The following is a 13,940-nucleotide window of genomic DNA, read 5'->3' as shown; positions in this document are numbered from 1 at the left end:
TCATTACCGCTCTGCTGCTTGTATAACTTTTAATGTTGTGTTTATGGTGTCCTGTTGCCCCGAGAGACCTGTATTTTCATTTAACTGCCAGAAACAAACAGGAACAATTTCAATCTATGGTGTGATGAATAAAAAGCCTCGTCCAAACCTGTAATGTGAGCTATATTCGACACGGACCACAAGGTGCATGTGAGAAAGACAGAAATGCTTTCAGTCATCCTCAGGAACCTTTTACAACCGTCATCAAGGACGCTCTTACATTTTTTGGTCAGTATGAGATGAAACAGAGCCAAGAATCATTGCAGATTCGGCTATATGGAGGCTGTGCGGGCTAGATATATGGATGTGTGTGTGTGTGTGTGTGTGTGTGTGTGTGTGTGTGTGTGTGTGTGTGTGTGTGTGTGTGTGTGTGTGTGTGTGTGTGTGTGTGTGTGTGTGTGTGTGTGTGTGTGTGTGTGTGTGTGTGTGTGTGTGTGTGTGTGTGTGTGTGTGTGTGTGTGTGTGTGTGTGTGTGTGTGTGTGTGTGTACTCTCCCTCTCAAGGTAAAGGTTGCTGTGTGTGTTAGTGTGTGTGAGAGCGGGGGTCGATAATCTTCCGTCCCAAGGACAGTGGAACCCAGTGTGTGACCGAGCAAGTCGCTGCACCGTGGGATAAGTACAGGTTGGATATAGCAAGGGGTAGTTAAGTGGAAAAGACTAACAGATGCTGGGGCTAGTTTACTCGGGGGGAGGGAGCCTCACCACAGCCTGAGCACTAGCACCCCGACACACACACACACACACACACACACACACACACACACACACACACACACACACACACACACACACACACACACACACACACACACACACACACACACACACACACACACACACACACACACACACACACACACACGCACACACACACACTAGTGTCATTGTGGCTTTGAAAAAACGATTTTACTGCAATGGCTGGAGAACAGTTTGTATCTCTTTAAGTTATTTAAACACAGACACAACTCTCTTGAGTAAAGATGGACGTACCCCCCACCAATTCCTAGGACAAAAAGGATCAATTCAGTTAAATTCCCAAAAATAAGTATATCTATATATATATATATATATATATATATTAGTACCTGTAGAAGTAAGCTAGCCATAAGTGGTGGAAAGTTACCCATTAACTCAATACTACTTTAATTTATAATTTTACTCCACTACAGTTTAGAGCTAAATGTCACACTTTACACATTACTCCAGTACATTGATTTTAAACCTATAGTCACTTTGCATTCCAATTAGTAATACACAATAAAATCAACTGAATAATTATGATATATTATTATTAAAGTTAAAATACGGCTTTATTTCTCACAAGCGACACTCCATTATATAAAGTAATACAAATTAGCTCCACATTAACCAGCTTTTTTAACAAAGACAATTTTCCAATGAGCCATTCTGCATGATGATACACTTTAAGTAGATGTTTTACTGTTATAAAGAGTGAATGCAGGATTTTAACTTAACTTTAGTAATACACCCTGAGCTGTACTTACTAAAGTTCATCTGAATTCTTTTTCTAGCACTAAGGATTGTTACATCATCTGCAAGAGTCCTGTTTCGGTGTACTAGCAACACTGAGGAAGTATTTAAATGGGAATACTTCTCCGACTCTGCAACTTCATGCAATGTTGTTTTTCAAAAATGACTGCCAGCCAATCAGAAAGGAGATATAAGTTCAGTAAGTTCATGATGAAAACCACCAGCTCTGTCAACGACCGGATGTTTTTTGTTGTGTCAGCCTTGTATTTGTCATACTGGACTGCTTCCTTGTCAACTAAAACTTTATTGTCAATACATCTTTTTATAAAAACACACTGCCATAAAAAGTTAAATACATAAATCCACATCTCGCTTTTCGTAGGGTCACTGAGTGAAACACCCCCTTTCACAATCATAATAAAAACCCACAATAAAAACCAGAGAATATTTTTGGCGCAAACAGACATGACCTCACCTACCATGCACGGACACACACGGACACACACGGACACACACACGGACACACACACACACACACACACACACACACATACACACACACACACACACACACACACACACACACACACACACACACACACACACACACACACACACACACACACACACACACACACACACACACACACACACACACACACACACACACACACACACACACACACACACACACACACACACACACACACACACACACACACACATAAACCGCGGGCATACCAGAGAGCCTATATTTAAAATGAGCCCTGGGGATGTTTTTTATTTTCAGCTTTTAGACATTCTATCAAAAGTGGTCAAAGTGGATGCTTGGGTGTAGAGAGAGACTGTGTGTGTGTGTGTGTGTGTGTGTGTGTGTGTGTGTGTGTGTGTGTGTGTGTGTGTGTGTGTGTGTGTGTGTGTGTGTGTGTGTGTGTGTGTGTGTGTGTGTGTGTGTGTGTGTGTGTGTGTGTGTGTGTGTGTGTGTGTGTGTGTGTGTGTGTGTGTGTGTGTGTTTAAACTGACAATCAAACGTAGGTAAGACAAAAACGTAATCATAGCATAGGAATAGCAATGCGTCAACAGCACCTTCACAATAAAGATAATAAAAGCACATTCAGAAAATGAGCACAGTGTGATCACGGAATATTTGAGCCAGACCCAAATAGGTACAAATTTGCTAAGGCAGCAAAAATACCACCTTCCAAACTTGCAGCCGTTCCAAATACAGCCCTATCATCCCACGTCTCATTTTCAAAGCCTCTCTTTTCTCCCTCTCTCCTCCTCCCACCACAATCCCAGAACCTCCTTGAGCAGCAGAGAGAGAGAGAGAGAGAGAGAGAGAGAGAGAGAGAGAGAGAGAGGGAGGGAGAGCGAGAGAGAGGGAGAGAGAGAGAGAAAGAGAGGGAGAGAGATGAGGGGAGCATTTAAATCTAGCGTTTCGTGAGTGGTCGGGTCGGTGTCTGGAAATCTTTCACATCCTGTTTACGCCGGGCAGATTTCAGCCCGGGAACCGCAGAGAGCTGGCAGGGCCTGGGCATGGACACAGCTCCTCTCTCTCTTTTCAGTCCGCCTCCCTCGCCTAAAGATCTCCGTCTGCAAAACCTTTCCACGACGCCTCCTTCATATCAACACCTTCAAACCTAAAGCAAACACGTCTAGCTCACTCCCCTACCTACGACCGCAGGAATACACATGATCGAGAGGAATCAAAATCCCAGTAAAAAAATTATTTTCATGCATGAAGCCCAATCACACAACAACCTCTTTAATGTCCAAGTACAGGTTTAATACAGCTATGTTGTCATATTTACAGTGAACTCTATGAGACGGAAAGATCCAGAGAATGAACGAAAGATTTAATTTTTTCCCATGATGACACTCACATGCCTGTAAAGAATGGGATATTGGAGTAAAAATATAACATCTCTAAAGTCTGCTAAAGGTGGTCAAACAGTGGAGATTAATGGATAAAGGTCCCTCTGTCCTCTCGTCTTTATTATTTAAACAGTTTGTAGTTTTGGTCCTGTAATCACTCTCCTCCCTCACCTCAGCGGCACTTGCAGGACTTGACGACCATGTTGGAGAGTTGCTCAACGCGAGGTGTGCGGCCTATAAAGTACATGATGGTGAGGGGCTCCAGGTCCTGAGGAACGCAGCAGGGCGAGGCCGAGGCCTCGGGGTTCAGCTTGTTGTACAGCGGCAGGATCTGCGCAGAGGAAATAAATAAAGGAGAGTTAATCAAAGTTAATAGGTTTATTATTTTGAATGAGATCCAACATGAACACAATGTTTTGGCAATGCTCGAGCAGCTTTGGAGCAGCTTAAAAAAATCCAAAATGAACTTCATAGCTGTGTATGAGTCATGAATATTTGATATTGTTCCAGAATGTTGACTTGTTTTAAAGAATGCTGTGTATGTGTGCTTATCACTGTCAAAGTGTAACCATTGGCACCATTCATTTAATCACTGTTTGTAAAGGTGCTTCTTTAATTGTCTTTCAAATATTTTAACACGTAGGCCGACAAGACACAAACATTTTTGTAAGCCCCAGTGGCATTTGTTTTCAGCAATACAAATTCTTATTGCAGCAAACCTATAGAGCAAAGCACATGTGAAAACCCTAAAAATATATTTCACAATGAAGGACATGAAGAAAGAGTAAACAGTCAGAGCGTCTGAGTCTACAGGCCGAGTGTTTGGAGTCTATACGTTCACTCGCTGGCTGTTGCGAGGTGACAAACATTTATGACGCTGGGGTTAACCAGTCTTAGCAAACTGTGGTGTTAAGCCGCCACAAACAATGCACATAAAGCTAATTTAAAGACAAACATAACCCGCATTTGAAAGTTTCTGTACATTGAAGTTTGTCTGGAGGTTGATTGGCTGGAGTTTTACTGGAAGCACGGAAGAGTTACTTTAGTCATTGAAGTTCCTTTTGTTTGTGCTGGACAAACCATCTATTTATGTAGTGGGGATATTTTCAAATAACACCGTTCAAATTATTGTTATTATTTAAAAGAAAAGGCTAGGAATCCCAAAATTGCAAAACATTTTACGATGGAAAGCACATTTCCTTTGTTTGATTTCACATAAAAAGTGTACTTTAACGTTTTATTCTGAATGGTAAATCATTTACTCTATTTTTGATGTGTTGGTGTGTGTCACTGAGGCTTTAATTTGATGTTCCATAGTTGTCAATTGACCGAACTTCATTTTGATCTCAACTGCACATCTGTAAACATTTTGTGACTGCGACTTGCACGATTACGACACTCTTGCGGTCACAAAATATGTCCACTGACACACAGAGACACACAAAGACACACACACACACACACACACACACACACACACACACACACACACACACACACACACACACACACACACACACACACACACACACACACACACACACACACACACAGAGACACACACAAAGACACACACACACACACACACACACACACACACACACACACACACACACACACACACACACACACACACACACACACACACACACACACCCCAGCACAAACAACAGTTTTATTTTGATCACTATGTTAATTTTTGTCTGCATCTTGCACTGTTACTATTCTATAGCATTGACAAAATAAGTCCACAAGCAGACAGACTTGTGGACTTATTTATAGATAGATATTACTCCAAACCACATCTGTGCTATAGTAGGTGTCTCATGGAGCACATTTTTTTCCCACGATGACACTCACAAGCTAAAAACAATACCAGGGTCAGTGTTGCAGCTGTAATAAACAGACAAAGCTAAACCTTCGGCCCTGTTCGTATCTTTCAGAAAGAGAAGCTCACCATGTTATAGTGGTTGTTGGCGCTCCAGATGTAAGGACAGTTGCCGGCGCAGAAGTTGGCTTTGTAGCCTTTGGGCTCGTGGATCCACTTCCAGTTGAGGTCCCGCCTGAAGTCGATGTAGAGCGAGCGCAGACAGCAGCCCTGCTCAGAGCCACTGACACACAACACACACACACAGGGAAATATTTCAACTGCCATAGTGCTTTTTCTCGGTCAGGGGCATGGGCCCAAAGCTGGGTCATGGGAATATGACAACGGATCTGCATTGAAGCAGCGGCCATCAGAAGGTAATAAGTACCCGATGCTGCCAGAGTTTTCCCCTGCAGCGTGAGGTAGTCTAAATAAAACACTGCACGCCTGCTGGGCTGTAGTCTAAACACACGGTCAATATTGTTAGTTTTGTCGCACAATAGTCTGCGAAGTTTGAGGTGAGGAGAAAAAACTAGATTTCAGTAATATGAAACTACTTGTCAGTGACACACACACACACACACACACACACACACACACACACACACACACACACACACACACACACACACACACACACACACACACACACACCCACACACCCACACACCCACACACACACACACACACACACACACACACACACACACACACACACACACACACACACACGGCTGGTGGGCGGCCTACCGGGAGCAGGTGGTGGTTTCTACGGCGGCCGCCCTCTTCTTGCGGTTCTTCTTGGGCAGGTTGTCCACTCTGTCGCTGGGCAGCATGGTGAGGATGAGGTGCGGCGTCTTGGTGCTGAAGTCTGCCTGACCTTTGACCTTACCAGGCTTTCTCATCTGACGGAGCAGCTCGTCATCCACACCTACGGAGAGCAGAGTCACTGTTAATACAGCGGCTGAGACCTACTTTATTTTCAATTCATGTTTATGTAATAGTAAATAAGTTAATTATTCATGTTCAACATTTGACTATTCTTAAAAGATGACTACACATTTCATTTGAATGCTTAATTTGTGAAGGAACAAGTGAAGGAGATAATATATAAGCAGTATTTCGGTAACACTAGTGTAAAATAACAAAGTGCAATATTTACTGCTACTTTTTTATGTTCAGTTTTGCCGGTCCTTATCTTTTATAATGTGGATGATTACTTTTATATATCTTTTATTAATGTGTGCATGCCTCTTTATTTAATATGTAAGTATACTCTTTTATGTTGTCTTTATCTGCACTGAAAATAAAATGTATATTTCCCTGCTGTGGGATAATTTCTGATTAAGAGTGTTGTTTATATGCTTTGAGCAGAACAAGACTTCGCCGAATGCCATTCTGATTGATAATAAGATGACCTTTGATTGAAATACAGATACACTGAGTGAGAAAAGCCGGAGGACTCATCAGTCTGAGGAAGCTAGCCAAGTTCCAGTCTTAACTTTTTCATTTATTTTGCTGGAATGCATCACTGACAAGGGATTGACTAAAGCCAGCAGCAACATTTACCTGAACTGTACAAACAGTTGTTAAAGAAGGCATGCATTATATCTGACAGCACACACCCCCTCACAAAACCACCAGCCAAAACTAACAGATATAAATCCTACTTCGTTCCTCCGGCTATTTCCTGCTCTAGAGCGGGTAGCATCTGCACAGCTCCAGCCATGACCGGTTTCTTACTCTTTTATTTCTAATATTGTACATTTCGTATATCATGTGTCCACCCTTTCCTCTTACTTTTATATGTGTGTTTGTATTATGTCTGTCTTATCCTGTGGTTATATTGCTACTTCGGCAAATTTAATTACCCATTACGGAAGAATAAAGGTCTGATACTTGACTAAGGACAGAGACGGTCATATATATACTGTATGTGTTCGTGAATAAATGTATAAAACAGCAATGAGAGCATGCCTCTTTCTGATTTCATGTTTTCTTTTAGAGCTCAAAACAAGCCCCTTCTTGTATTACATCAGTATAAAAAAGTTGTTTTTTTCACCAAGTGGTAAAAAAACTGACTTGGCTCAGCTGGTTGTAAATCCTGAGGAAAGTACCATAATTTGGTGGACCTAAATGAAGCAACACAGACTGTCTGAAATTCGACAGTTACACAGTGTGGGGAAGAACAGTGGTTATTCCTAAACGATAGTGTGTAAGTGCATCATGAATCATTTCAGAGGCGCCTTGCAGAGAAGTCTGCACCTAATGTTGCTGATCAATCTAATTGTAGTGCTTTTAAATGCCCTTAAAAAGTTATTTACAACCAACCTTTTCAATTCCTCATTTATATGACCATTCACATGAAACTGGGGTTAAGTTAAAGGCCAGAATTGGGATGAAAAAAAATAACCTTTAGGCATAGTGATTTAAGTGGGCTGAGAGAAAGCCAGACCGTTGCTGTTTTCAGGCTTCAGTTAGCCTGTAAAGTGAGACTGTAGCCAATCTCAGGTACATTCAGAGACAATTGTACAGGTTACTGTGTGAAGCCTGGGCCTAACCCTGGGCCTAACCCTGGGCCTACGCCCGGGTCTACGCCTGGGCCGTTGTGTTGTGTTGTGGCTAGCTCAACATCTTTATATGTGGCCCAAACTCAACTAATGTCCACGTCCACAAACAACCAACTTCAGGAGAGTCTCCAACAGTTAAGCTAACCAACAGTTAAAGCAGTGTCTGGTGTACTGTGTATAGTTCAAGCTTCAAAGCCAGTCCCCGTGATGGGCATTGACAGTTAATCATTCATGGAAAACATATAAGCACACACTGTGGGTTAATCCAAGCCTTATAAAGTTGCTCTATGAATCCACCCTGCACATAAGTACCAGGACTTGGCTGATATCATACGCAGTGAAAAAGACAGGTGCGACCAACCTGCAAACAGAGCCTCCAGCTCCTCACTCTTGTTGGGTACGATGTTGTTGGTGGACGGCACGAAGGTGCAGCAGGGACAGTGGACGCCCAACTTCAGGCCGAGATTATTCTCTGAGCGGTGAGAAGGACAGATTCTCACAGATGAACCTCAATAACACTGCATGGTATACATATATACACATGTTATCAATCTTATATGTGGAGGCAGTGCTGAGACGAACCTGGATCTGAAATCCAGTCCTTGATGGTTTCGGTGACGTCCACGGACATCCAGGCTCCCTTCGCCTTCGGCTGAACGGTGCGGGAGTCGATATAACGCTGAGTGGAGGTGGTCTCCTCGTCTGCCTTCAACAGCTGAGACAACACACAAACACAGTTATAATAGCAAGGTGGAAATTACAAACCTTACAAGAAATGTAAAAAGATATAGAGGCCTTTTTTGGCCTATGCAGAGAAAATGACATTCCTAGTTATCCTCCATTGATACACCATTTTGTCTTAGTTACTTATTTTTTATTTATTTTTTATTCTGGCCTGGAAGGGGAGGTTATTAAGCTGACTGCATTAAGTGAACGATGACCAAGCTGACTGTTGGTATTTTCTATGTAGTGTGTTGTCGTTTTGCTATAAGAAACAGTCACTGACAAGCACTTTAACATTACTGTCAAATTGTTAATGAAAAAACATCATTTCCACTGTAGTAAGGGGGGCAGTGAGTTTATCTTCCTTCATTATAGCATAAATGGTAAGGAGCCTAACACTGTATGTCACAAAAAATATCACAAATCAATAATATCCTGCAAATGTCTGTTCAGGCATGTAACTGATGGTTACTCACATATTTCTGTGTGAGGTGTGCATCGTCTCCCTCATGTCAAAAATATAAGACATGAGAAGATTTATTGTCATAAAAGTCTTGTGGCATGATGCCCAGATTCCGAGAGGAATTTAATGGTACTCCTGTTTCCACCTTTTTTTTTTCGAAGATGCAAGAGCTCCTGGTTCTGCTTATTTTAACTAAAAGCAACCTAACACGATTAAAAATAAGCAATAATGAAGTTTCCTATCCATGATTGCAGGACAAAATGTATTGTTGTTTGGATGTAAAAGCATAAAAAGGGAAAATAATGTTAATGGTTGACTAAACTTTGAAAAGATACTAGGATATGAGCTACACAGCACTCTATATGTAGAAGAAAAGGTCGAACAAGCGATAGGTATCTGGTCTAAATGTTGATAGAGCTGGATAAAAAGCTGTCACGTGAAATGGGGATAACCCTACACAACGGAGCAAAGGAAATCGGACAATTGTTGGAGACTTCAAGAAGCTCAGATGGATAGAACAAGAGTACAAAAATGAAAATTGTGTGGATAAATCGGAGAGAAGGGTGGACTGCTAGAAATGAAATTCCCAAACAGTTTGAAGATGTGTTTGTTTATGATGTTCCTCTGTTGGTTTTATATGTTTATTACGGTTAGAATCGTCAAGAAAGTGAAGAAAAAGAAAATAATGTATAGCAATCAAATTGAGTCCGATTTGTCTAGACACATGGTGCGGTCTGAGTGATAAACAGGTGACTTGTTGATACCTGGTAGATCTCCACTCTCTGCTCCGAGGCCCCGGCCTGCGGGTTGGGAGCTCTGAAGATCCTGAACTCGGCCTTCGTCAGCGAGCTGTTGGTCAGATCCACTCCACTGACGTCAAAGTGGACCTCTCTGTAATGTGGGTTGGGGGCTGATGGCTGAACCGTGTCTGGATGGAAAAAACAAAGAAAGGATGACTAATGACCCAACAACATCTCCTGCCCTCTCTGACAATGTTGTATTTATAGTGTTGGTTAAAAAGCGCGGGCTGATGCATTGTCTCGGACATAATCAATGCTGATGAGTGTCTCACAACTAAATTACAGGTTTGGGTGCAGCGAGTAAATTCATCTGGTCTTAAGTTTAATATATGGACGATTGTTGTTTTCATGAGTGTGAAACTACACAGGTGTTTAATTATGCGATGTAGTATTCAGTAACATTAATCTTAACATCTCCAAAATGATGTCCACAAACTTCAAGTGTTGTCTCTTTTTGTAAGAGCGGCTGGCTGTTTGTCACTGTAGAGCCACTCTCAAGGAATCTGAGAAGCAGATGCCTTGCTAAAAGCCCAAAGGTACGTCTTCTGTAGCTGTTTTTGGGAGGAAACTTCACTGTATCTACTGTTGTTTAACTGTATCTGACATCCAAGGTATCCAATGTCAATGAAACATTTTACAAATCATCTTAGATTTTGGATTATGTAATACCTGTTGGATTATGTAATAGTTTTAAAGAATGAATTACAGTAATTTTCTGTTGGCAGAAAGTTAACAGACAATCTACAATTTCTTTGCATCATTGATATTGAGGTATTTTATGATAAATATTGTGTACAGTGTACCAGGGACGTGCACAGACATTTGGAGGGGCTATTGCTCTAAACTGGAAAAAGGGCCTCCCCCCAATAAAAAACATAAGACCTTTTGAAAATTGTAACTTGTTTTTAATGTAAAAGAAACCAAACGATTATTACATCAACTAAATTGAACAGTAATTCACACCTCATAACAAAGTAAGCTAAGGCGACTATTGCATTCGGTAACTTGTTTTTAAAAATGAAAACCAGGAACATTTTTTGTTTTGCGGTCCATATCTCATCAAAAATATCTAATTTTAGTAACTATTAAAGACAAAATGGGGACAATTCTGTTCTAATGTAGTTTGACCATACCATTGTAACTGCTGTGCAGTCCAGACATACTGATAAAATAGGGCCTCTAACTAATTACCTTAAATAAACTCACTAATTAATTAAACCAGTTCAATATGCATTATTCTTATTCTTATCATTCTTTATGAGCACAACCAGTAACGGTAAGGTATAATTACTTATGTATTTAGTATTCCATAACTTAGTAACAGAGATGGTCAAACTAAAGTGGTAGAGACATGGCAGGAATCCTACAATGAAGTAGGGCAGTGAAGTGTTCACCCGTGAGAGGGCGATCAAGAAAAGAGAGCAAGCGGCCCCGTTGAGGGAGTTTACAGATGAAAGGACACAGAAAGACAGAAGCACAAAAACAAGTAGGCTATATTTAGGTGTTTTTTTGTAAATAACCGACGGTATCAATAGGAAGTAAAGTCCCCTGGTTTGTCCCTTATACCCTAACTGCCATGAGACAACTCAAAATCAAGTTTCCAAAATCCGACACTGAGGTGGTCTTAGCGCACCTGCAGATGACAGCGCTGACAAAGTGTGTTTCCCGCAGCGAGACGCTACAATACTAATTGTGGGCTTATCGTGTTGATTTGGCCACAACAGAAAAAAGAGAAACAAACTCTCGCTCTCTCCAGAGGCGCAGGTCAGCCAAAAAGGCCAAACGGGCCATTGCCCGGGCAACATTAGCGCGTACCTGTGCACGTCCCTGCAGTGTACTTTAGTCTCAATGTGTGATACAATGATTTATCACTGCAGTTCTAAAAGATATTGTGAACATAAAAAACACAATGGATTTCTGTTACTATTTATTGCATTGTCTGCATATTGGATATCATTTAAAAAGATCTAAGCAGAAAAAACACTCTTAAGCCTAGTTTCTGTTTTATGAACAGCGATAAAGGTCAACAGATTTTTGATAAAATAATACTTTATTATTGTCAGATCAAGTCGGAAGTTTATCTTGCATCAAAGCACCTCCATTTGCAACATCAAGGACACATATTATTCAGAGGGGTGAGAAGTAAAAAAGTTGGGAACCTTTTTGTAAGCTAAAAATATTTGTGGTTTTGGACCCCATCAGTGAACTCTAAGGACCCCGGACTCACTTGTGTTGGTGCGGGGGGGCAGCATGTCGATCCTCTGAACTTCTTTGGCGTAATAATCCTCCTCGCTGCTCTCGCGGTCGCACGCGGATTCGGCCAGCCGTGCACGCTCCTTCAGCAGCTCCCGCGTGCTGTTGTAGAGCAGCACGACCTCTGGGGGAACGGACCCGGAGGGATGGTCCTCGTCGTCCTTGTCCGGTGGGTTGCGGATGCGCAGCTTGCTGAGGATCTGCCCGCGCACCGCCTCGATGCGCCGCGACTTCTGCGCGTCCAGGTTGATGGAGTGGCACGTGTTGAAGCCCTCCACGAGCAAAACACCGGAGAACCGGAGCAGCAGCAGCAACAGCGCGAGGCGGAGCAGCCACATTGTCCGGGGGGGAGATGGAGCTGAGACAGTGGAGGTCACTGTGGAGGTCACTGGGGGACACTAATGTTACTAAAACGAGTCCCAAAAACCAGGGGTGAAAAGATATGTGGGCAAAGTGGTTTAAACTGGAACCAATGCCTCAAAAAACGATCATAGTAAAATAAAGCCAAAGATAAAATCACTTTCTGTGGAATAGGAGACACACAGGTTTACTTATTTTAACTTAATTGTATAAGTTTTCATACATTCTGCCTCTTAATTTAACACCAGATGCATTATTTTATACACTTACATTATTTTATCTGAAATAAATCAACAGATCCGAAGCCAGAAAATATCACACTACAACCAAACCCCTACTGTAAAAACCTAAAATATAGTGACTGTGGGTTTGGCAGACGCTTAAATCCCAATCTCGTATACGCTCAATAGCTTCGGTGATGTCTCGTGCCAGTGTTGAAGATATTAAATTACAGTCAAACCGTTCAGTTTAGTTGTATCCGTCTTCGTTTTCCGTCGTCCATCCTCGGATGATTGAGCAGCTTTCAGGAGAAAAGACACATCACAGGAGCTCAGCCCATGTCGCAAATCCTCCAACAAAAACCTGGCTGCTCACTTCATCCGAAGAGGAACGGCTCGCAGGCTCTCACCTCCCAAAGACCCCTCTCTGGAGCAAAAAACTGGCCCATACCCACTTCCAGAAACTCTACTTACAGCTTTTAAAAAACACCAATGAGGTCCTCTCATTCCGCGTTATGTGTAAACAAGAGGGCAGCCTGCACTGAAACGTAGGAAGAAAAAGTTGATTTATGTTGGAAAAACCTTGTTGGGCACCGTTGATCCCCCCTCATATAGACATTAAAACACAGAAAAAGTCAGACGTCATGAAAAGCAATGACGCAAAAAAACTTATGTAAGGAGTCCTTGTGCTGTGGATAAAAAAAAGTAAACTTTACAGTTGATTTCAGATCCCCGGTCTAAATGCGCACCAGCATGAAATCTGTGCTGAAAACACTCAGACCTGCTGCATGATGTGACTCCATTATTCTGTGAGAAACGCTCACACAGAGGGAGGAGGAGGCGAAGGAGGGAGGGACTGGATGTGAGAGAGGTGGTGGTGGTGGGGCGGGTGGCCACCAAAGTAAAGCAAGTGTGTGATTATGTAGGCAGGAGCCATCTTCCTCTCTCTCTCTCACACACACACACACAAACACACACACACACACACACACACACATTTTGCAATTTATTCTCCCCACAAAAATGCTTGCTCCACCCTCTCTCATCAGGTAAACATCCCCTGGGGACAGCTCAGACTTAGAAGGAATAGTTTGACATTTTGGGAAATATGCATATTCATTTTCACATGGAGTTAGAGAAGATTTATATCAGTGCATTAAATATGAAGCTGGCCTAGAGCAGGCTGTCAGCAGATTCTCCGCACAGAAGCCAGAGCGCCAAGAAGCATACTTCCCTAAATGTAAATCTTTAACTTCAAAGAGAAGCTGGTAAAATGTATTGG

General features: G+C 42.1%; 1 protein-coding gene across 1 annotated transcript; it reads right to left on the bottom strand.

Annotated features, from left to right (window-relative positions):
* Positions 1 to 3,293: 3,293 nt before the first annotated feature.
* tgfb5 (transforming growth factor, beta 5) lies at positions 3,294 to 13,471 on the bottom strand. Its single transcript, XM_079672860.1, has 7 exons — positions 12,055 to 13,471; positions 9,792 to 9,955; positions 8,424 to 8,556; positions 8,203 to 8,313; positions 6,022 to 6,202; positions 5,362 to 5,515; positions 3,294 to 3,735 (listed from the first exon to the last, which is right to left on the bottom strand). The coding sequence occupies exons 1-7, from the start codon at positions 12,416 to 12,418 to the stop codon at positions 3,577 to 3,579; spliced, it is 1,266 nt and encodes a 421-aa protein (XP_079528986.1). The 5' UTR covers positions 12,419 to 13,471; the 3' UTR covers positions 3,294 to 3,576.
* Positions 13,472 to 13,940: the final 469 nt, after the last annotated feature.

The sequence above is a fragment of the Notothenia rossii genome (assembly GCF_949606895.1).
Source record: "Notothenia rossii genome assembly, chromosome: 3".
Classification (NCBI taxonomy): Eukaryota; Metazoa; Chordata; class Actinopteri; order Perciformes; family Nototheniidae; genus Notothenia; species Notothenia rossii.
The sequence above is the reverse complement of the archived record's forward strand: the minus strand, read 5'-3'. Positions and strand labels throughout refer to the sequence as shown.

Coding starts and splice junctions, on each gene's coding strand:
- tgfb5 (XM_079672860.1), bottom strand. CDS start 12,418: ATGTGGCTGCTCCGCCTCGCGCTGTTGCTGCTGCTGCTCCGGTTCTCC. Junction 6,203..8,202: donor GCTGGAGGCTCTGTTTGCAG/GTTGGTCGCACC, acceptor TGCTCTCCGTAG/GTGTGGATGACGAGCTGCTC. Junction 5,516..6,021: donor GAAACCACCACCTGCTCCCG/GTAGGCCGCCCA, acceptor GTTGTGTGTCAG/TGGCTCTGAGCAGGGCTGCT.